General features: G+C 44.6%; 1 protein-coding gene across 1 annotated transcript in view; it reads right to left on the reverse strand.

Annotated features, from left to right (window-relative positions):
- The window catches only part of ADGRD2 (adhesion G protein-coupled receptor D2), a 322967-nt gene that overhangs the window by 242539 nt on the left and 56324 nt on the right, over nucleotides 1-24104 (reverse strand). Inside the window, exon 7 of the mRNA XM_029614032.1 lies at nucleotides 11851-11936. Coding sequence (XP_029469892.1) covers nucleotides 11851-11936 — 86 coding nt within the window. The remainder of the gene's footprint in view (nucleotides 1-11850; nucleotides 11937-24104) is intronic.

Consider the following 24104-nt stretch of genomic DNA (forward strand, 5'->3'; position numbering starts at 1 on the left):
AAACATAAAAGGACTATGTCAAAGAATGGCTAGACATACCGACACTAATTTATAAATATGAAAATTATTTTACAAACCGTAGTAGGTTTCAAAACAGTGTAACAGGGAGCGTGTATAGTATTACAGCCAGAGTATTTTTAAACACTCCTAAAAGGCGCCAAACAACGTGGACCAATCAGCATGTTCAGAGAGAATCAACCAATCATGAAAGAGCACGTCACTCAAGTAAATCAAGTGAAGTATGTCCATTCAAGTTCCTTATTGAGTCCGTAGGGTATAATAGTGTTAAGCAAGTGAATCCATCATTGCTCTTTACGAATCAAATACTCAGAAAAGTTACCCTTCGATTCGGGCAGGCAACAAATTCTAAGACGAAAAAGTACAAATCAGAGATATTATGAGAGCACTGAACCCAGTGATCAACCAGAGGGGCATTCTCCCGTACTTGCTTGATGTTAGAACGATGTTCCACAATTCTAATTTTAATCTTTCTGGTAGTCTTCCCAACAACCAACATACACTTTCTGGCAAGGGCACTGGATGATATAGATCACCCCTTCCGAGTTACAATCTGAAAAAGACTTTAACACATATCTCTTGCCTGATAAAGGATTATCAAAATGTGATACAGTACTTGTGTGTGAACATACAGAGCAATTGCCACATGGTTTGTGTGTACCAATACTTTGATAATTCATAAGTGTAGAATTCAAATCAGACTGTGTCAACAAGTCACATAAATTACTCCCCCTTCGATGTGTAAAACGCAAGGTCCCTTGCAACAACTCTTGGAGAGATAATGAATTCCATTGTTGGCGTATAATTTTGGTAATGAGATTGCTCAACGGAGAAAAAGGTAGGAAACAGTTAAGTGTCATGTCTGTGTTCCCTGTCTGGGGTAAAAATAATAAATCCCTATTCACATTTAGAGCCTGTTTAAAAGCCGGTTTTAATACTTTTTTTGGGTACCCCCTCAGCTGACACCTAGATATCATCTCCTTAGCTTTTGTAATGAAATCTGACTTAGACAAACAGAGCCGTCGCAGTTGCAGGAATTGGCCCTTGGGTATGTTCTTTTTGAGGACTCTAGGGTGACAACTATCAACCTCAATAAAGTGTTTCTATCAGTTTCTTTTCTAAAAATAGTAGTGACAAATTGAGTATTGTCATGTGATATCAGAATGTCCAAAAATGCAATCTTCGAAGGGTGAATGTTAAAGCTGAACTGAAGGTTTACATTACATTGATTCAGCCAATCAAAAACATGAAAAATTGCATATCTGTGCCCAGCCAAATGAGAAAAATATCTATAAACCTAAGCCACACATATAAAAAACTAGACCACTCAGAAGTGTAAATATGTATCTCCTCAAATTTGGTTACATAAAGACATGCTAGACTAGGAGCCATGGTAGCCCCCATGGCTGTACCCTTCATTTGTTGGTAATATGTTGTATCAAACCTTTTTCTGCACCTAAAGTTATTTCATTAACAGACTACCCCATTGCTGTCAATATAGGAGGAATGACAGTCTGCTAAAGTGGATACATAGGTTTATGACAACTAATTGTCCAATCAAGTCATTTGATGTGTTGTATTATAAATGTGTGTGAGTGTTCCAGAAAGCAGAGCTGTTGCAAGGGCCAAGGGTGGGTAAGCAGGGTAACTGCCTGGATCCAAGTTTAAGGGTTGGGGATATGCCACAGCACCCTTCTTTGTCACTCTGCAAACAGACGAGTCCAACAGGGAAAGAGGGTGCTAAAAGCAAGCTGTTTTGACTGTTCACTACCCTATTAGAATCTCTTCAGGCGCTGGTGAGGCAACCTTGATTCAGTTTAATAGCCTATAGCATATCATTCTACACAAAGCCTGTAAAATCATATATTGATGTCTCATTTAATTCTGATAAGTACTAGAAATGTGTTATAATTTTAAAATGACTTGAAAAACCTAATAACATTTATTGTATTGTTTCATGGCATTTCCCATCCCATATGACACAAAAATTAATGAATTCGACTTTATTTAGTGTATGTTGAAATGCTTAGCACATACTTTTCAAAAGATTTAGTAAAATATGTGTGTTGTAAAAATATAGCACATGCTAAAATGAAACAAATGATATAGAGGGGAAAAAATGAAATGATATAAATGTCATAAAACCAAAACAAAATAACACAAAACATTTTTCCATACATGCCTCTAACAAGCATATTTGTCTAAAGAAGGGATCTGGGGGTGATCGTATGTGATGATCTTATGGTGGCCAAACAAGTGGATAAGGCCAGAAATATGCTTGGCTGCATAGGGAGAGGAATTGTCAGCAAAAAGGAGGTGATATTGCCCCTGTATAAATCTCCAGTGAGACCTTATTTGGAATACTGTATACAGTTATGGAGACTCTACCTTCAAAAGAATATAAACCAGTTGGTTGGTCCAAAGGATGGCTACTAAAATGGTCAGTGGTCTTCTTTCCAAAGACTTAAAGATCTGAACATGTATACCCTAGAGGATAGATGGGATATGTGAGATATGATAGACTTTTAAATACCTCAAAGGTTTCAGTGAAGAGGAAGCGGGCCGCTTTCTGCTTTCAAAGGAAAGGAGTCTCTAAAATGAGGGGTTATAGATGAGAGTGAAAGGGAGTAGACTCACAAGTAATTACATATGGGATGAGGGTAGTAGATGCATGGAACAGCTTCCCTGTAGAGGTAGTAGTGACAAGGACAGTATCCAGATTCTAGAAAGCATGGGATAAACACAAAGGATCTCTAAAGGAGCGGTAGAGATTGTAAAGCTGATTAGTTGGTATGGATGAGCAGGCTGGATAGGACGTAATGGTCTTTTTCTGTCATCATGTTTCTGTTTCTGTCACATCTGCAGGTGTTTTATGAACTTTGTGTCAGGTTATTGGAGCCATCTCCAATTCAGGATCCCATAACTGGGTTATATTTTAATATATACTTTAACAGAAAGTAAATATGTCTTGGTTTACACTAGCAGAATTATGTATCTGGTTACAAGTCCTTTCTCTTCAGTGACAATAAAGAGATTTAGGTTCAATATCAACTTAAACAAAGTCAGAAGGCAAACTCACAGTTCAGTTCAGTCCAAGTCCGGTTTCGCAATTCATACAAGAATTCTCTGCTTTACCTTACAGATACAAATACACATATCTACGCAAACGCAACACAATTTTCCTTCAAGTCCTCATGCTTCACCCTCAGCCCTTGAATTGCCAGAAACTCTGTCTTGTTCCCTGCAACCTCTTAAAAATCCCTGAGGACCAATCTGGATCCTCAGGATCAAAATTGCAGGTCTGGGCTTGGGAAAGAAAGCAAGAGGAGGGAAGAAATATGTAGACGTTGATGGGGAAAAAGTGGAATTGATTAACAAATTTCTCTATTCAGAGCTCACTGAGGAAGGGCCAGGAGCAGGACTGCAGAAAACAGACACAAATAAGATTGGAAGTGAGGTAAACCTCAAACTTTTCAAAAAAGTGTATTCATGAAGAGCTAACTATACTCAAAGCTGAAGATGCAATGGGGCCAGACAGGATACTTCTAAGGGTTTTAAGAAACTTAGAGAAATTCTTGCAGCTCTGCTGGCTGACAGGAGAAAAGTGGATGTGTTTCTTCTTCATAAAAGTGGAAGAAAGGAGGAAGCTGGGAACTACAGGCCAGTTAATCTGTTATGGTCTGGCAGGCTGGAATCAGGGAACACCCCCGCAGAAGCGACACAGAACTGCAAAGCCGGACTGGAGATGGTATTCTGCCTAACCAGCTCCCTTGCCTTGCAGGTTGAACACTTGGGTTCTGGGAGCTGCTAGGACTTTCCTTCTAACAAATATCATGGTAATGCAGGCACTAGGGTTGTGAATCATGTGATCGATCATCTTAACGATCGATTTTGGCTGGGGGGGGAGGGAAATCTGATCGTCGTGTTTTTTGGTTTTTTTTTTAAATCGTAAATCGGGGGAGGGCGGGAAAACCGGCACACCAAAAAAACCCTAAAACCCACCCGAACCTTTAAAACAAATCCCCCACCTTCCCGAACCCCCCCAAAATGTTTTAAATTACCTGGGGTCCAGTGGGGGGGTCCCTGCGCGATCTCCAGCTCTCTGGCCACGGCTACGTTAAGAGAAATGGCGCCGGTGGCCCTTTGCCCTTATCATGTGACAGGGCAAAGGTAGCGCCGGCGCCATTTTGGTTCCTGGCTCCCGACGTCACGCGTGCAGGAGATCACCCCCAGACCCCCGCTGGACCCCCAGGGACTTTTGGCCAGCTTGGGGGGGCCTCCTGACCCCCACAAGACTTGCCAAAAGTCCAGCGGGGGTCCGAGAGCGATCTGCACGCGTGACGTCGGGAGCCAGGAACCAAAATGGCGCCGGCACTACCTTTGCCCTGTCACATGATAAGGGCAAAGGGCCACCGGCGCCATTTCTCTTAACACAGCCGTGGCCAGAGAGCTGGAGATCGCGCCGGGACCCCCCCACTGGACCCCAGGTAATTTAAAACATTTTGGGGGGGGTTCGGGAGGGTGGGGGATTTGTTTTAAAGGTTCGGGGTGGGTTTTAGGGTTTTTTTGGTGTGCCGGTTTTCCCGCGCCCTATTTAACGATACAATACAAATGCCCCTGACGATAAATCGGGGGCATTTGTATTGTATCGTGCACTCTAACGATTTTGGACGATTTTAAAATTATCTGACGATAATTGTAATCATTCAAAAACGATTCACATCCCTAGCAGGCACAGATTGGTAACTTGTTACTGACTGGGAGCTGACTATAGGCACTGAGAGTAAGACTGGTACTGAGGACAGGCAGGGACTGGATACAGGAAAGTCTTGAACCAGGAATAGGGGCAAGGCCTGAGAAACAGACAAGGGAATGAACTGGACTGGGACACGGACAGGACTGGACAAGGATTAAACAAGGATGGGACTGGACAAGGACAGGACTAGGACATGCAACAGTAAACCAGAAAGCTCAACCTGGCATGAGACAGGCCAAGGTAACCCTAGAAGGCCCAAAGACACGAAGGCCGCAAGGCAGTACAGGTAGGCTCAGAAGGCCACTGAGCAATGCAGGAGAGCCTAGAAGGCCCCAGAACAAGGCAGGAAGCCAGGGTAGGCTACAGAGCAAGGCAGAAGGCCAGGTCACAGAGTAAGGCAGGATGCCAGGATAGGCCACAGAATAAGGCAGGAAGCCAAGGTAGACCACAGAGCAAGGCAGGAGGCCAAGATAGGTCACAAGGCAAGGCAGAAGACCTGGATAGGCCGCAAGACAAAGTAGAATAGCAAGAAAAGGCTGGCCAGGTCAAGGAGCTAAGGTGACTCCATGAAGAGACAAGGAGAGACTGGACAAACTGGGTTAAGTAGGGCTGGAACGTTCATATCAAGTGATGTGTGAGGAAGTGACTAGGGCAGCTGTGAGCGGGACTCACTAAAGACCTCTCCTGGTGGGGAGTCTGCATAGCAGCAAAACCATAGCATGGGAAGCCTGCATAGCAGGTGAAACCTTGACATACTCTGATCATGTGGTAATTAGAAAAAGCTTTGCTTTAAGCTTAAACAGTTTACAGATCACAGTAGGCCAAAAATATTTGATTGTGCAAGTAGACACTAACCATTTATAGATTATAATGAAAATAAAGATATGTAATAGCAGCTGCAAAATTTGCTCAAGGCTGTACTCTCAGACGTTTTGGCTCCATGGACGAGATAAAAGATACGGGGGTAGATATTCAAAACTGTAAACATACACAAGCAGAAATCCCTTCAAACAACTATACAACACAAATCAAGGGATGAAGAAATTATTAAAAATATTAAATTCCAAAAAATCTCATTTGTTAAACTATTCAGAACACAGCATCAGAAATAATTGTATTAACCAAATTTATATCCACTGCCTCTCACCACGCAATGGGCCCCAAGCGATATCAGCAATGGACAACTCTGATTTCATTCATGTGCCGGTTCCAAAGAACAATCTTTTTTATTCTATAGTTAAATTTACTATTCCTTTCTTTTTGTATTTAAAAACCCATAACTACACTCTAATCACTTATTTTGAAACTTCATGGTCTCTTAATACATCTTCAAAATCTCATTGTATATCATTGATAAGAGTCTAAAAAATGATTAGTTATCTTAAAGAAACAAGATTTCCCTTTGGGTCCTCACTGTAGACATCAAAATAGAAATACCTGACATGAGCCCATGTTTCAGCAGATGGTGTTGCCTGCTTCAGGGGTTACCAATTGAACTGGATCGACCATTCACCGTTTCAAGGGTTATCAATCAATTCAACAATAGCAACTCTCTTCTCAATGTGCACTAGTCACAATGGCAAAATGTTCAACCTTGATTTGTGTTGTATATTAGATATTCAAAAGTCATTTATTTTCATTTCATTTATTAAAACTTTATAAAGGCTTGTAAAACGTTACCCAAACTCAAGCAATCATAAACTTCATAAAACATTAAATAAATTAAATAATTAAAACTAATACATAATCGAAAATTCAATCAACAGATAAAAAATACAACAAAGTCAGCAGTATTACAGCATCACTAAATACCAATCATCCACTATATGAAAGTATTTATTTAACACTTTTCTATACTGACCTTCATGGTTAAAAGACCATATCAGATCGGTTTACATCGAATTGGGGGACTGAACCAAAAACAATAGTATAAACAGGAAAAACAAAGTTACATTCAACAAGGATAGTAAACTTGGAGGCATAGATAGCTGGAAGGAAAAAGTAGCTTAAATATTATCAAATGCTTTATTGAAAACTAGTTCTTAAGTGCTTTCCTAAACTTTAAATAATTCCCCCCCCCCCTCCAAGATCCAAGATAGTGCTTGAAGAAGGTCGGGTGAAGCAGCGCTCCTGAAATTAAATTTATTTCTTGGATAATATGCCCCATAACAAGAGAAAAGGGAGAATTAGGGCTGAAACCCCTACAACCCCGATTCTCAGACGTCTATTCAGGGCTTCTTCACACCGCTGAATATAGTAAGCCCGGGTGAAGTGTCCACTGGAGCCATTGGGGAGGAGCAAATGCCGGCGGCTCGGGACCTGAATATCTCCTTAAGCCCCGGAGCTCCCATGGCCACCTCCTCTCTGCGCACAACCCATGATTCTGGGTCAGAATGCTCGTCCCGATGAGGAGAAAGCAGTTGGCCCTTTCGGGGAGAAAAATGGCGAAATTGATGCGATGGCTGGATCGGGAACAGTGAATCCCGTAGGCTCTCTGCAACATCAGCTGAGAGAGAACAGAGTGAACATCATAACTGCACCGTTAACATCTACACCAGAGGAGCCGGATGGCTCGGCTGCGGCCTCTGTTATGAGGCAAGAACGCCGCCAAGAAGGTGGGGTAAGCGTTATTATTTCTTTACTTGTGGATCAATCCCAAAAAATAACATTGGAGAATGTTTGGGCAGTATTGCTTGAATTGAAAAACTCAATAGTGAATATTAGGGATGTGAATCGTGTGCCCGATCGTTTTAACGATTGGGTTCGGCTGGGGGGGGGGGAAATCTGATCGTTAGAGATGTGAATTGGGATCGGTTCCGATTCCAATTCACATCACTAATTTTTTTTAGTGAGGCCCGCGCCGATAAAAAAAAACCTACCCCGACCATTTTAAATTACCCCCTTAGCCTCCCCCACTCTCCCGACCACCCCCAAAAACTTTTTACACATACCTGGTGGTCCAGGGGGGCCGCGGGGAGTGATCTCCCGTTCCCAGGCCATCAGCTGCGCTAAAAAAAAATGGCGCCGATGGCCCTTTGCCCCTACCATGTGACAGGGTATCCGTGCCATTGGCCGGCCCCTGTCACATGGAGGGAGCACTGGATGGCCGGTGCCATCTTTAAAAATGGCGTGGACCATCCAGTGCTCCTACCATGTGACAGGGGCCAGCCAATGGCACTGATACCCTGTCACATGGTAAGGGCAAAGGGCCATCGGTGCCATCTTTATGAGTGGCAGCCGATGGCCTGAGAGCGAGAGATCGCTCCCCGCGCCCCCCCCCCCAGACTACCAGGTAATTTTAAAAGGTTTTGGGGGGGTCGGGAGGGTGGGGGAGGCTAAGGGGTTGGGTGGGTTTTTTTTTTATCGGGCCATCAGCGCCATTTATATTAGTGGCAGCCAAAATGGCACCGATGGCCCTAGAGCAGGAGATCGTGCCGGGACCCCCCCCCCCCCACTGGACCACCAGGTAATTTAACATTTTGGGGGGGTTCGGGAGGGTGGGGGAGGGTAAGGGATTGGTTTTAAAGGGTTGGGGTGGGTTTAGGGGTTGTTTTGGTGTGCAGGTTTTCCTGCCCTCCCCCCAAATAATTCCCGTGCCCGATTTAACGATTTTTGACGATAAATCGGGGGAATTTGTATTGTATCGCGCACTCTAATGATTTTTGACGATTTAAAAAATATCGACGATTTTTTTAAATCGTCAAAAAATGATTCACATCCCTAGTGAATATGTCTAATATTCTATTGAATACACAAACCCAAATTCAAAAACTGGATCCGATTGTGTCTCAATACTCTGAAAAGTTGGATGACTTGCAAAATCAAGTTATTAAAATTCAGACTGTCCAGATTGGTTTAATACAAGCAGAAAAATTAAATATAAGGAAAATTGAAAATATAGAGAATCAAGCAAGGTATAAAAACCTGCGAGCATTAAATTTTCCATGAGTTAAGATGATATCACCAATGGAACAATTTAAAAAGATTATGTTGGAAAATTTACAGATACCATTGAATGCAATTCCACCAATTGAGAAAATATTTTATATAAATTTTGGGAAGAAAACTGGAATTGAGTCACAGAATAAAGAAAAGCAAGCGCAGGATGTGGAAAACCTTACAGACTTTTTGGAACAGTCTACTGAAGACCAAATTGAATTTCATGGGACATTGTGTATTAGATTTGTCTTTTCTGCAGACAGAGACACTATTTTGAGAATGTTTCTAAGAAATAGAGAGAAGTCCTACCTAGGCCAAAAAGTTTGGATTTATCCGGACATTACACGAGAAACACAACAACGTAGAAGAAGATTTCTTCAGATGTTTCAAGATGCAAAAAATTTAGGAGCCCATGTGGTGATTCGCTATCCTAGTAAATGTGTGCTTAAATTTAATAGTCAAAGATATGTGTATTTTGATCTATAAGATTTGCATTTATTTCTTGATTCTCATTCTTCTCACAATAATGCAACTTGAACCTGTTAGGAACCCTGCCCGCGGGTCACCCTGCGAGCAGGCATCTTACCCTGTTACTGCTGTTTTCCCCGATGCGGCCGGATGCTGCCGATATCGGGCCTTCCCGTGTGGCTGGAGCCACGGACTTAGTTCCCTTCGCGGCCGGAGGCCGCCCACCTTGTTTTGCTTCACCGTGGCCGGTGCTGCGGACTTCTCCACCATCCATCGCAGCATGGAGCCGCCGCTGATGTCCCGGGGCTGGAGGTCACAAGCCCCAGCCTGGATTGGCGGCTGGAGCCGCCCCTGGGGCCTCCTGCAGCAGCTGGAGCCGCTACCATCGGCGGGGCCTGCTTCCCAGGCCCAGCCCTGCTTCTGTGCGTCAACGTCGGGCAGGACCGCTGTCCACGGTCCTTCACAGCCAGCTTCCTGCTTCCTCTAGGCGCGCAGCCACGCCTCTCTTCTGAATTTAAAGGGCCCATGGCCGGATATGCCCTGAGCCCCACCTAGTGACTATTTCCTGTGCTAGCCCTATAAAAGGGCTGTTCCTGCTCTTCCTTGTTGCCTTGCATCAGAGTGTCTTCAGTCCTGGAGGCTCCTGCCTGCCAGAGCAATGTCAGGTTTTCTGTCTTCTTCATGGAGCTCCTTGTCTCGTCTCGTCTAGTCGTCTCGTCATGCCATGTCTTCATTGCCTGAGGTCCCTGTCCAGGTGTCTTGGTGTCTCATCTCCAGATGTCTCACTTCCTGGTGTTCTAGCCCTCCTTGATGTTCGTTCTTGCTCCGGAGCCTTCTGTTCTGCCGGCTGTGGATCTCCGGGTGACACAGCTTCATCAAGGGAGATGCTGGCAGTGGACTGGTGTCCTGTGCTCCTGAGCCATCTTGTCCTGCCAGCCTTTGTGGTGCTTCGGATGACATCTGGCTCCATCGTCGAAGTTCTGCCTCAGCTGGATTCTTCCCTGCGCTTGTCCCACTCTCCGCGTGGTCCGTGACCAGCCTCCTCGGGCTGTGTAGGGCACGCAGTGGGACAGGGTGGTCCACGACCAGCCCATTGGGTCTGCCCGTGAAGGTGGGCTGAGTAGGATGCCCTGAGAGACAGTGCCATTGTCTACCTGACCAGCTTCTTGTCTCGTCTGGATGTTGTCAAGTTCCTCGTCTCATTTCTGATGCCGTTGCATCAGCCTTGGTGTCATGTCTTCAACAGCCCTGGTTCATGTCTTCACATCAACCCTCATTGGTGATGCCATCGCATCAACCTTGGTGTCATGTCTTCGTGTCAAGGCCTCCATCTGCCCTCATCCTCGGGCCGGCCTGCTGCTCCATGCCGATCCAAGCGGCAGGTCCGAAAGGGCTCGGAACGGTCGGAGGTCCGTTCTCCTACCAACATCATCATGTTGTTGGCGCTGGGAGCTTGCAGGCCCGGCAGAGGGTAAGACCGTGTCTCTGCCATCCTGAGACACGTCGCCAACCCTCAGTTCGGTCCTGGATCCATCTGGGGTTGGGCTGAGGCCCAAGGGCACACAAAAACACCTGTAACACAACAGAACCTGCCATGGGGAGAGAAAAATATGAATTCCTTCTTTTTCTTAATTACCATTTCCTAGTGCTCCGTATTAGAATCTCGGATCTCATATTTCTTTATAACAGGAAATCGGAGCGGCCTCGGAGGGAACTTTCCTTCCACCCCCCGCACCTTCCCCTCCCTTCCCCTACCTAACCCCCCCCCCCCCCCCCCCCCCCGGCCCTATCTAAACCCCCCCCCCCCCTTTGTTGCACAAGCTATGCCTGCCCAAGGCAGGCGTAACTTGCGTGCACCGGGCCGGCTGCCAGCGCGCCATGGTCCAGTCTGGGGGCTGGTCCGGAGGCCGCAGCCATGCCTCCGGAATGCCCCCGATAACGCGCCGGCCGCGACATGCCCCCGACATGCCCCCGATGACGTGCCGGCCGCGACACCCCCCCCCCCCCCCCCGGCATGCCCCCGATACCCCCCCACCAGGAAAGCCCCGGGACTTTCGCGCATCCCGGGGCTTTGCGTGCACTGACAGCCTATGCAAGATAGGCTCGGCGCGCGCAGGGGGGGTTTGGGGTAGGTTTTCGGGGGTTACGTGCGTAACCCTTTGAAAATCTACCCCATAGTTACCATTCATTAATTAAAAGGACCAAAGCAAAAACTATTTAGGAAATCTAAGAATCAAAGATGTCATAAAAAGTCTAGAGCGATCAAGTGAAACTAAACATCTGAATAAAAATTATAACAAATACTCAGAATTGATCAAAATAAGATTAAGTGAAGACTGTCAAGAATTAAACAATAGGGAAAAAGCAACAAAGCATCCTTTTTGGAGCAGCAGATTCAAATATTTATTGTCTTTATATTGGAAAATGTTTCTTTGTAATGGTTTACTCTGCTTTTGTATGTATGTTATAAAAAAAAAAAATCAATAAAAACATTTCAACAAAAGTAAAAAGCATGCCGATCATGAAAACAGAGCAGACCCCCCAAAGGCAAAACTGCAGAAATATGCAGGGACTCCTGTTTCCTTGTGAGCAGACTGCTCCAGTTCCTGATACCAAATGCTATATTGGTCCACCAATGTCACTGTACACTATACTTTATAAAAACTTACCAGATTGATGTTTGTAAGGGTATTGACTCTGTTGATAAATGATCTTTTAGACATTAACTGCATCGTCTTCAATTGTAAGTATACATCTGGGAAAATAAAAAGTTATGCATGTAATAAATTCTAAAACATTGATGAGTTGTAGTATATGTCAGTTGCTCTTACTTGTATTAGAAGGTAGCCCAGAAATATCTACAGTACCTGAACGTAATCCGCTTTGAAATTCATGAAAGATGGAATATAAATCAAATAAATAAACAAAACAGTACAAAGTTAATCTGAGCTCAAAAAGCAAAGCAAACAGTCTCTCTTTCACGAACACTGGAATCTTTGTAGGCTTTGATAACCTTTTGTGGACCCAAAAAGATATTGTAGTACATTGAGTTTAAAGCCACATGGATCATTTTTTTTCACATGCAAGCAGGATATATATGGTCTTCAAAGTTCAGGTATAACAACATCTTTGTTAGTGCAAGAAAAGATGTCATACCTACACTGACAAACACCCCAGCTTTTTCTGGAAGCAACATGAGTAGTGGACTAGACTGTGCATATTCATGAGTAAGAATGTGCACTGCAGGCCAAATGTTTTCATTTCAATGGGGATTTTCGGTTTTGTTTCATTTTTTTGTGTTCAGAAGTTTGTATGATTGGTTCTGTAGTTGTGCATACCAAAAGCACTTTATGCAAACACTTTATGCAAAAACATAGTTGTGGGCACAAAATTACAAAAAATTAATGCAAATGAAAATTTTCTCACTTTTCAGAGGTACTACTGATTCAGTTCATTCTATTTGGAATGAACCTAAAATCAGCTTTTTCATTCCCAAAAACACATTTGTTTCAAATAAATGCACATCCCTATTCAGAAGTACAATAAATATGCTAATACAATGTATATTATCCAGATGTTAACAGGGAAAACACTGCTGAATTTAAAAAATGCATGGTAAATGTCACCTTGTAGGTAGAGGGAAAAGTAGCTAGAGGTAGTTTCAAATTTGTTTTAGGAACTTAAGGGTGATTTTAAGACACATGCGCACGTGTCCATGTGCGCGTGGTTCCTGGCGCATGCACATGGACACACCAAATTTATAACGTATGGGCAGTCTGCAACTTGTGCACGCAAGGGGGAGGGGGATTTTTACAATGCAATGCTCGGCGACACGAGTAGGGCTTCCCCAGTTTCCCCTATACCCCATCTAAACTTCCTACCATTTCCCTTCTTCTCCCCAACCCCTACCCCATATCTAACGCTTAGATTTTTTTAATTTTTTACTTTGCTGATCCTTTGGAGCAGCAGTAGATTCCGCACGCCAGCCGGCTGCCGGCGCACATTTCCCTGGGACAGCAGCTAATGGCAATGTCCCGGCCCACCTCCTGCCCTGCCCCTCCCCACCCAGACCTCGCCCCCACCCGCGCCTTTGGAGAGGCCCGGCACTTCAGTGCGTAACAGGGTTTACATGCGTGGCTGGGCCTTTCCAAAAATGTGCAGCGCGCGCAAGGTCCAGCCACGCGCATAATCTGTTTTTAAGCACGTGGCCATTATAAAATCAGGCCATTAGTCTTCATATATAGGTTACTATTATTATTATTATTGATTCCTCTAGCACATAAAAAATGTATGCAGCACTGTGCAGACATACATAATGGACTGTCCCTGCTCCTTGGATTTTACAAGTTGTCAAGAGTAAAGACATACAATGAAAAAACAATTAAGAGGCTTTGAATTGAAAGGGCAAGGTCGCGTCTGAGAAGTTTTAAGGTAGATGGTTATAGGTATGGCTCAATAAAATCAAAAAAATATGCTGGAAATAGTAGTGATAAACTGATCAGAAAATAGTGATGGTTTATTGTATGTCTAGGCTTTTATGTATATAAATTGTAACTCGAATAGAATTGATAGAGTAATAAATATTTAAAATAAATAAATAAGTACAGCATCCATAACCAGAGGTCGTCTTAAATACTTATAACCCCCCATACCACATGGTGAGTCCATTGACTTGGCAGTCCTTCTTTCAGCTCTAGATAAGGCGAATGAAAGTACAAGCACAAGCACAAGCACAAAGGCAGCAGATGTACTTCATGATCTACCTTTAGCAGCACATCCCATGCTTTGTGCTTCTTTTTCTATCTCAGGTAGCTCCAGGGCCTCATTGATCACGTGGTGACAAAGGTGATATAGCTGTGTTGGGGTTCTCAAGAAGCCACGATATGAAGCACAAATTATGGGAGTCTGTCCTGAGGTCCCTGCGCTATCGCATCATGCAACATCATTACATTGACATATTCAGGTTGCTTGAAGGATATAGGGACAAAGCAAGAGGGCCAGAAGAGGGAGTTAGAGGCCTGTAAACCCCCCACAAAGGAATATCATGAACGGGTGCACTCATTTGCTCGTTTAGCCTCTGTAACGTTTTGTACTGACCATTCCTTGGTGTATCCTTTACTAAGCTATTTAGACTCCAGGTGTACCTAAAAGGAGTACAGTGGGTTTGCCTGGCTGAACTATGATCAGGCCTTGCACGAGAAAATGGTTGGTAGGAGCACCCTTACTTGGGATACCCAGGATGTTAAGCTTTAGCTCACAAAACTGATAAATAAAGCCTACTACATGAAGGGCCCTAATTGTTCCTTTTGGAACCTCGGTAACCAATGTGGTGCCACAATAGGGAATGCTGGCAGCATTGATGTCTTTTGGTATTTCAACAAATAAGCAAGGGGATGTTAGAAATGATCTCAGCTTTACTGCTAATACCCTTCTTAGTACTTATACTGTTCCAAAGAACCTCCTTCTGAAGTTCATAGGGTGTAATCTTATTAGGCAACATACCAAGGTGTGCTTGGAAATGTTTAATCAGGTCAATGGCACCTAATGGGACAATTTCTGTATCTTTCTGCCACATGTTCTTGATTGCATCTCTTAGTACTTAAGGATCTTCACTTGTTCCATACAATCGACAGAATAGTCACTGGGTACAGACACCTTTATCAACAATGCCATTCTTGTGTTTTAATCTTTCACCACAATATCTGGGGTTTTTTTTTTTAGCATCAGTCTTCCTGTCTGTTAAAATAGGAATGTCCTAAGTGATCACAACTTCTTTATTCTCTTCTATTTTATTAGGGGTTTTTTTGTTTTGTTTTGTTTTTTTTGGGGGGGGGGGGGGGGTTTGGGTACATTGATGTTATAATGTTAACACTGTTTCCAATGAATAAGCCATGCCACTTTGTTGTGACTTTCTGCATACTGGCCTTAACAGAAGGCATAGGACTAACCTGCATGGAGCAGCAGTTACTACCCTTAACAGAAAGCATGGAGGCAACCTGCAATGAAGAAACAGTTCCTACCCTAAATGACTTGCTGAGCAGTCTAGATGGACCACATGGGTCTTTGTCTGCCATCATTTACTATGTTGCCATGAGATGTGTAACTATTTCCATTTCTAATCCGCAGAATCTGCATTTGTCTGTTTTACCATTCTTTCCAATGCTGGTTGAGAACCATCTTGTCCTTAGACCACAATCCCATGCTGCAATTATCAATCTCTCATCTGAAGGTTTAAGTTCACCTCTCCTTAACAAATGCTATGTCAACTCTTGATCTGCATGGAGTTTCTGAAGTAGCTCTCTGTACTTCACTATAGTTTTTTTTAATTTTATATTTACTCATTTTCAAATTATTCTACAAGATAAACTTGCTTAAAGAAATAGTCTGAAATTGATTAATAAAACAGAAGTGAAAATAAAACAGAAGCTACACACAAGAAATCCCAATTGTAGTCCACAATTTATGATTATGAGGGTGAGGAGAAAGAAAGATCTTTAAGAGAGAATTCAAACAGGAAAAATATAAAAGAAAGGCATTAGCAAATGGCTAGGGCTACAAAACTATTGCTCTTAATCATTCTCCCCAGCCATGGGAACTGTAAAAACATTATGTCTAGAAAAGCTTGTAACTGAAGGATCATAGAAAACATTGTTGAGATTACTTACCTGATAATCTCCTTTTCCTTAGTGTATGCAGATGGACTCAAAACAAATGGGTATAGTGTGCTCGTGCTAGCAGTTGGAGACGGATCTGATGTCAGCACGGGTACATATACCCCCACAGGAAGTGTAGCAAATCAGTAATCTTCCTTGCAAAGCTTTTATGGATATATGTGTGACTGACCGATCGATTAAATGAACAGGATTACCCTGACCAATTGATGGTAGCTGGAGACCGCCAGTGTACTCAGCCGGAAGGCGTCGACACCCGGCAGAGTGGGTGCCCTATATAAGAAAACATGGCTTACCGTGAGTCGACGAATCCCCATGTATACCGGCAGCCGGGCGGGATGCTGAGTCCATCTGCATACACTAAGGAAAAGGAGATTATCAGGTAAGTAATCTCAACATTTCCTAGCGTGTAGCAGATGGACTCAAAACAAATGGGATGTACAAAAGCTACTCCTGGACTGGGCGGGAGGCTGCCCGAGGACAGTTTAGGATAGCCCTCGCAAATGCTGTGTCCTCCCGGGCCTGGACGTCCAGACGGTAGAATCTGGAGAAGGTATGGAGGGAGGACCACGTCGCCGCTTTACATATCTCTGCAGGCGACAGCAACTTAGTTTCTGCCCAAGAGGCCGATTGTGCTCTGGTAGAATGAGCCTTGACCTGTAGAGGCGGTGGTTTTCCCGCCTCTACGTAGGCTGCCTTGATAAATTCTTTAATCCAGCGGGCGATGGTTGGCTGTGAGGCCGCTTCCCCTTGCTTCTTCCCGCTGTGCAGGACGAACAGGTGGTCCGTCTTTCATACTGCTTCTGACATTTCCAGGTATCTGGACAGCAGTCTGCCGATGTCGAGATGGCGTAGCATTCGACCTTCTTCCGACTTCTTCAAACCTTCCGTGGTAGGCAAGGATATGGTTTGGTTGAGGTGAAAGTGTGAGACCACTTTGGGTAAAAAGGATGGAACTGTGCGAAGATGGATAGCCTCTGGAGTGATTCTGAGAAATGGATCACGGCAGGATAGTGCTTGTAGCTCTGAGATGCGGCGTGCTGAACACACAGCCAGCAAGAACACCATCTTCAAGGTTAACAAACGGAGAGACAGGCCTCGAAGGGGCCTGAATTTAGTCGTTAGAATTTGGAAACACACTCAGCGAGCGTGAGGTAGCTCCAAACTGCTTTGGAGACGGAAATTACTGATTTGCTACACTTCCTGTGGGGGTATATGTACCCGTGCTGACGTCAGATCCGTCTCCAACTGCTAGCACGAGCACACTATACCCATTTGTTTTGAGTCCATCTGCTACACGCTAGGAAATGTTAAGTTAACCATAGGAGAGCAGACATTTACATGGCTAACCTAATAAGAATGTAGCTCCTAAAATCCAAGTCTCCTTTCACATGGCCAAAAATCTCTTCTGCCATTCCTGAGTTGACTTGGTCACATCTGGGAAAACCCAGATGCTTTAATCCATACATTTTCCCCCAGCTTTTGAAAAATAATTACAAAAGACATTGTCCAGATACTGTCTAAACAACAAATGAAACTAACAGCATGGATCTGTTTAAACTAATGTTCTCCTGATTTTCAAGTATAACAAAATCCAAGTTAGTTGAGGACGATAGATACTTCACCCAGTTTATCACTGGGAGTAAGCCTCTTTATCATAGGTAGAAAATAAATTTTATTCAAGGGATCTCCTCAGAAGGCATCAATAAAACCTCAATTAAGTATTTTTCAAAAATCCCCTAAGGAGATAAAGAAGGTATTTGAGGAAAATTGAGAAAACGGCGGTTTAATTGTCAAACTTGGTTTTCAAGAAATTCCATATACCTGTGGACTAAAAGGTTATCTTTCAATAAAGAAGCATTAAGAGATTTAACCCCCTTAAAGCCTTCTTCCACTTCTTTAATTCTCCCTCTCATATATTAGTAAGTTCAATATCCTGCTTCCCAGCAAAACCTTGATGGATTCATTCAGCTTACTAACATCTTCAGAAGTGCTGGACGAAGAGGAGACTAAACGAACAAATACTGTCCAGAGTCTTCTGTAACCACAGGGGAGTTTAATTAAGGGAAGCTGAGACTCACACAATGGAGGGACTGAAGAAGGCAAGAGTTTCTACCACCCTAGAAGAGTCAAGCAGTTCTTCCCTCTGGATGCTCAAAGTTGATAATGGAACAGCCTCAGGACACTCTTCCAAAATCAGAGTCAACAAGCTTCCATTCAGCACAGCAAGACCTCTGTTGTCATCACAGTGTAACAGGGCACCACAGCACCTGGATATTCTCTTGAAGCTGGAGGTATAGAGCATGGAGGAGAAAGAGATATTTTGTTCCTTGCTGAGATAGGTTCTTCCAAGCTAGTCTCTGCAATGAAAGCCTCCTCCAACAAATCCGTCACTTCCTCCAAGAAGGTGTGCAGGGTCTGCTGCTGCTGCAGTGGAGTAGAAGTCACTTCAGGATAAAATCTCAATTTGCCCTTAAAAGAAATTACAGTGAAGTACAGAGAGCTACTTCAGAAACTCCATGCAGATCAAGAGTTGACATAGCATTTGTTAAGGAGAGGTGAACTTAAACCTTCAGATGAGAGCTTGATAATGTTTGGAAGATATATTAGAAAAAAATCAACATTGATATAGGAGCAAAAGTAAAAAAAGAATCCAGCCCTATGCGGCAGACAAGTCTGATGCAGTCCAGAGTCTCATATCCTCCCTACCCACAGTACTTGTGCTTCTGTCAGTTATCTTTCCTTGTTTGCTGGTCTAATTCTTTAAAGAGTTTTTTCTCATGTTTTGCTAATTCTATAGATTTTTTTCCCTTCCTGTGCTGGTGGATTTTCAGTCATTACCTCTATTTGCTGGAACAATTGTCCAAGCTTGAATGCAGAAACTGATGATCTGGTTTACTTCATAAGAACATAAGAAATTGCCATACTGGTCAGACCAAGGGTCCATCAAACCCAGCATCCTGTTTCCAGTAGAGATGTGAATCGTGTGATCGATCGTCTTAACGATCGATTTCGGCTGGGAGGGGGAGGGAATCGGATCGTTGCAGTTTGGGTTTTTTAAATATCGTGTAAATCGTGTAAATCGAAAACCGGCACACTAAAACATCCCTAAAACCCACCCCGACCCTTTAAAATAAATCCCCCACCCTCCCGAACCCCCCCAAAATGCCTTAAATTACCTGGGGTCCAGTGGGGGGGAGGGCGAGAAAACTGGCACACTAAAACAACCCTAAAACCCACCCCGACCCTTTAAAATAAATCCCCCACCCTCCCGAACCCCCCCAAAATGCCTTAAATTACCTGGGGTCCAGAGGAAGGGTCACGGTGTGATCTTTTACTCTCGGACCTCCTGTGCGTTGTAGAAATGGCGCCAGCGCTACCTTTGACCTGTCATATGACAGGGCAAAGGTAGCGCCGGCGCCATTTTGTTTTTTTGTCCCCCGACGGCAGGAGCGTAGGAGATCGCTCCCGGACCCCCGCTGGGCGCCGGCCGTACGGCAACACGATTCGACTGCAGGAGGTCGTTCCGGACCCCCGCTGGACTTTTGGCAAGTCTTGTGGGGGGTCAGGAGGCCCCCCCAAGCTGGCCAAAAGTCCCTGGGGGTCCAGCGGGGGTCCAAGAGCGATCTCCTGCCGCGAATCGTTTTTCCATACGGAAAAACGATTCGCATGCAGGAAGTCATTCCCGGACCCCCGCTGGACTTTTGGCAAGTCTCGTGGGGGTCAGGAGGCCCCCCCAAGCTGGCCAAAAGTCCCTGGGGGTCCAGCGGGGGTCCGGGAACGATCTCCTACGCTCCTGCCGTCGGGGGATAAAAAAACAAAATGGCGCCGGCGCTACCTTTGCCCTGTCATATGACAGGTCAAAGGTAACGCCGGCGCCATTTCTACAATGCACAGGAGATCCGAGAGTAAAAGATCACACCGGGACCCTTCCTCTGGACCCCAGGTAATTTAAGGCATTTTGGGGGGGTTCGGGAGGGTGGGGGATTTATTTTAAAGGGTCGGGGTGGGTTTTAGGGTTGTTTTAGAGTGCCGGTTTTCCCGCCCTCCCCCTTCCCCTCCCCCTTCCCCCGATTTATGATTTTTTGACAATAAATCAGGGAAATTGTTATTGTATCGCGGCTCTAATGATTTTTGACGATTTAAAATATATCGGACGATATTTTAAATCGTCAAAAAATGATTCACATCCCTAGTTTTCAGCAGTGGCCAATCCAGGCTATAAGTACCTGGCAAATACCCAAACACTAAGTAGATCTCATGCTACTGATGCCAGTAATAACAGTGGCTGTTCTCTAGGACAACTTGATTAATAGCAGTTAATGGACTTCTCCAAGAACTTATCCAAACCTTTTTGAAACCCAGCTACACTAAATGTACTAACCACCTGCTCTGGCAACAAATTCCAGAGCTTAATTGTGCATTTAGTGAAAAAAAAATTTCTCCGATTAGTTTTAAATGTGCTGCTTGCTAACTTCATGGAGTGCCTCCTAGTCCTTCTATTATCTGATAGAGTAAATAATCAATTCTCATTTACCCATTTTAGACCTCTCATGATTTTAAAGATCTCTATCATATCCTCCCTCAGCCGTCTCTTCTCCATCTTTAGCCTTTCTTCATAGAATAGTTGTTGCATCCCCTTTATCATTTTTGTCACCCTTCAACATTATTTGAGCATTTAGATTTGTTGATGCTATTAAGTATGCCTGGAGGCCTATTATAGTATCTCTATGTGTGTAATCAGTTTCAATAAGACCCATACGACCTTCAGCCCTAGGGATGTACAATCTCAGCATACACTGGTTCTTATAGATTATCTGATTGGCATGGAGAAGCACCATAATGGCCCTCACACCATCCCCAGTTGAATGGCGAAACATGGTTCCTTTATTATCCCACTACCTGGACAAGAAAGCAGCTTTCACAATCCTGAGTGGTTTCCATGATGGATTTGTGATTCCATTCATAGGCCCATTGTGCTCCACTGAGGCGATGAACTCATCTTCCACCCAATACTTGTTTTCCTTTCTATAAAGTTTATGGATTATACTCACTGCTGATGTGGTAGGAGTGGGTCATGTGACTCATTTGGCACCAATTTTATATGTTTATAGGTTTGTCTCCTCTGTGATAGTCCTGTTTGAACTATGAACTGTTGCGGAGCACGCCCTCAGGCCTGGTTAGGAGCTCGGAGGCGCGGTCCTATCTAAAGAAGATATGAGCCCGTGGGCCATGGCATGGCTCAGGGAGGAGCCCCAAAACACACCATGGGAGGTAAGCTGGTACGAGCACGGGTGAAGCAGGAGCAGGGATGGAGCGAAGACAAGGCGAGGATTCTGGAACAGGAACTAGGCATGCTCAGACCTCCACTGGACCTACATGTACCAATGAGATCCAGCAACACAATGCTGATCTCGAGAGTAGCCCTCTGGCCACTCGATAGTCCTTCCGGACCCGTCACTGGGGAACGACGAGTGCATGAGGCCAGACAGAGGCTGATGGCAGGAACATGAAGACTTGGACGAAGACTCAGGATACTTAGAGGATTCAGATAAAGACTTGGTGACTCAGGAGACTCGGATGAAGACTTGGATACTCAAACAAGGACTCAGGATACTCAGAAGACTTGGAGGACTCAGACAAGGATTCAGGAAACTCTGAAGACTCGGACATGGATTCAGGTTGCTTGGAAGTTTCAGGCAAGGATTCAAGAGTCAGGCAAAAGTACTGGGTGAGAACTGCATTGCAGCGCACCCTACACAGCCGCCCATAGCTGGTCGCGGACCATGCTGAACGTGAAGCAGACTCCAGGCGAAGATGTGCAACTTAAGACTGGAACATGGCGAAGATTCAGTAGAGGCCTGCACCGAGGCATGTCCTACACAGCTGCCTGTGGCTGGTCGCGGACCACACCGGAGCGGAGCAGGTTCTTGCAGAGTCTTAGGCATGGACGGATGCAGGTACAAGGGAACTCCGTAGACCAGGAACAAGATACTCAGGAACAAGGCTTTAAAAACAGAAGTCTCCCGGAGGTTTGCACCGCAGACGAGAAGAAGATCTTGTACCATGAGGTGCCCTACACAGCCATCCCATGGGCTGGTCACGGACCACGCCATGGCCCGCCAAGAGAGGTGGACAGACGAGGGACCTGGGAATTGGATGAAGAGCTGAAGATGAGGCGGACGAAGTCAAGACAGGAACATCGAACATAAGGAACATGGAGCATGGCACCTCAGGACACGGGACATCAGGACATCTGGACACAGGACATCTAGAACATCAGGAACAGAAGACAGGCAATGAGGGAACTCTGACGAGGGACAAGACCAGGGACATCAAGGAGACGAAGTTCAGGAACACGAAGAACATGGAACGAAGATCCATCAAGGCACAGGAGACGACGGAAGACCTGGAATGGAAGGAAGATCGCAGACACTGTGCAAACCCGATCCGAAGGCACTGAAGAATGGCAGAAAGGACCTTTTATAGGGCTGAAGTAGGAAGTGGTGGATGACATCATCTCAGAAGGTCGTGGGGCTTTTCCCACTGCTGGCCCTTTAAAAGTCGGGTTGAAGCACGTGCCCGCACCTAAGGAGAAGGAGGAAGAGAGCAGGCATGTCAGCGGCATCCCTGCCGCGTGGGAGGCTTGAAGGACGGCAGACATCGGTGGCGGCAGCCCTGCTATGGAGAGAAGAGACTGGCTGCAGCAGTGGCTCCATGCTGCGAAGAAGGAATTCCCTGTGGTGGCACTAGGACCACGGGGGAGCAAGGAGTGTTGCGGCTCGGCTTGCCGCGAAGGACGGCCACGGCTCAGCTCCGCTCAAGGCAGCAGGTAGGTGAAGGGCTGCCCGCGACTGTCGCGGGCAGGCCCACAAAATGAACTAAGCTTATTTTGTTGCTATAAATTGATGTGAAGAAAGATGATACATTTTTTAAACTTTTTTTCACACATTTGACAATTTCCTTTGAAATACATCTATCATAAGAACATTAGAAACTGCCATGCTGGGTCAGACCAAGGGTCCATCAAGCCCAGCATCCTGTTTCCAACAGAGGCCAAACCAGGCCACAAGAACCTAGCAATTACCCAAACACCAAGAAGATCCCATGCTACTGATGCAATTAATAGCAGTGGCTATTCCCTAAGTAAACTTGATTAATAGCATTTAATGGACTTCTCTTCCAAGAACTTATCCAAACCTTTTTTGAACCCAGCTACACTAACTGCACTAACCACATCCTCTGGCAACAAATTCCAGAGCTTTACTGTGCATTGAGTGAAAAAGAATTTTCTCCGATTAGTCTTAAAAGTGCTACTTGCTAACTTCATGGAATGCCCCCTAGTCCTTCTATTATTCGAAAGTGTAAATAACCGAGTCACATCTACTCGTTCAAGACCTCTCATAATCTTAAAGACCTCTATTATATCCCCCCTGAGCCGTCTCTTCTCCAAGCTGAAAAGCCCTAACCTCTTCAGCCTTTCCTCATAGGGGAGCTGTTCCATCCCCTTTATCATTTTGGTTGCCCTTCTCTGTACCTTCTCCATTGCAACTATATCTTTTTTGAGATGCGGCGACCAGAATTGTACACAGTATTCAAGGTGTGGTCTCACCATGGAGCGATATAGAGGCATTATGACATTTTCCGTTTTATTAACCATTCCCTTCCTAATAATTCCTAAATTCTGTTTGCTTTTTTGACTGCTGCAGCACACTGAACCGACGATTTCAATGTGTTATCCACTATGATGCTTAGATCTCTTTCTTGGGTGGTAGCACCTAATATGGAACTTAACATTGTGGAACTATAGCATGGGTTATTTTTCCCTATATGCATCACCTTGCACTTATCCACATTAAATTTCATCTGCCATTTGGATGCCCAATTTTCTAGTCTCACAAGGTCTTCCTGCAATTTATCACAATCTGCTTGTGATTTAACTTCTCTGAACAATTTTGTATCATCTGCAAATTTGGTTACCTCACTCGTCATATTTCTTTCCAGATCATTTATAAATATATTGAAAAGTAAGGGTCCCAATACAGATCCCTGAGGCACTCCACTGCCCACTCCCTTCCACTGAGAAAATTGTCCATTTAATCCTATTCTCTGTTTCCTGTCTTTTAGCCAGTTTGTAATCCACGAAGGACATCACCACCTAACCCATGACTTTTTACTTTTCCTAGAAGCCTCTCATGAGGAACTTTGTCAAACGCCTTCTGAAAATCCAAGTACACTACATCTACCGGTTC

Source organism: Rhinatrema bivittatum, chromosome 8 (genome assembly GCF_901001135.1).
Source record: "Rhinatrema bivittatum chromosome 8, aRhiBiv1.1, whole genome shotgun sequence".
NCBI classification, from domain to species: Eukaryota; Metazoa; Chordata; class Amphibia; order Gymnophiona; family Rhinatrematidae; genus Rhinatrema; species Rhinatrema bivittatum.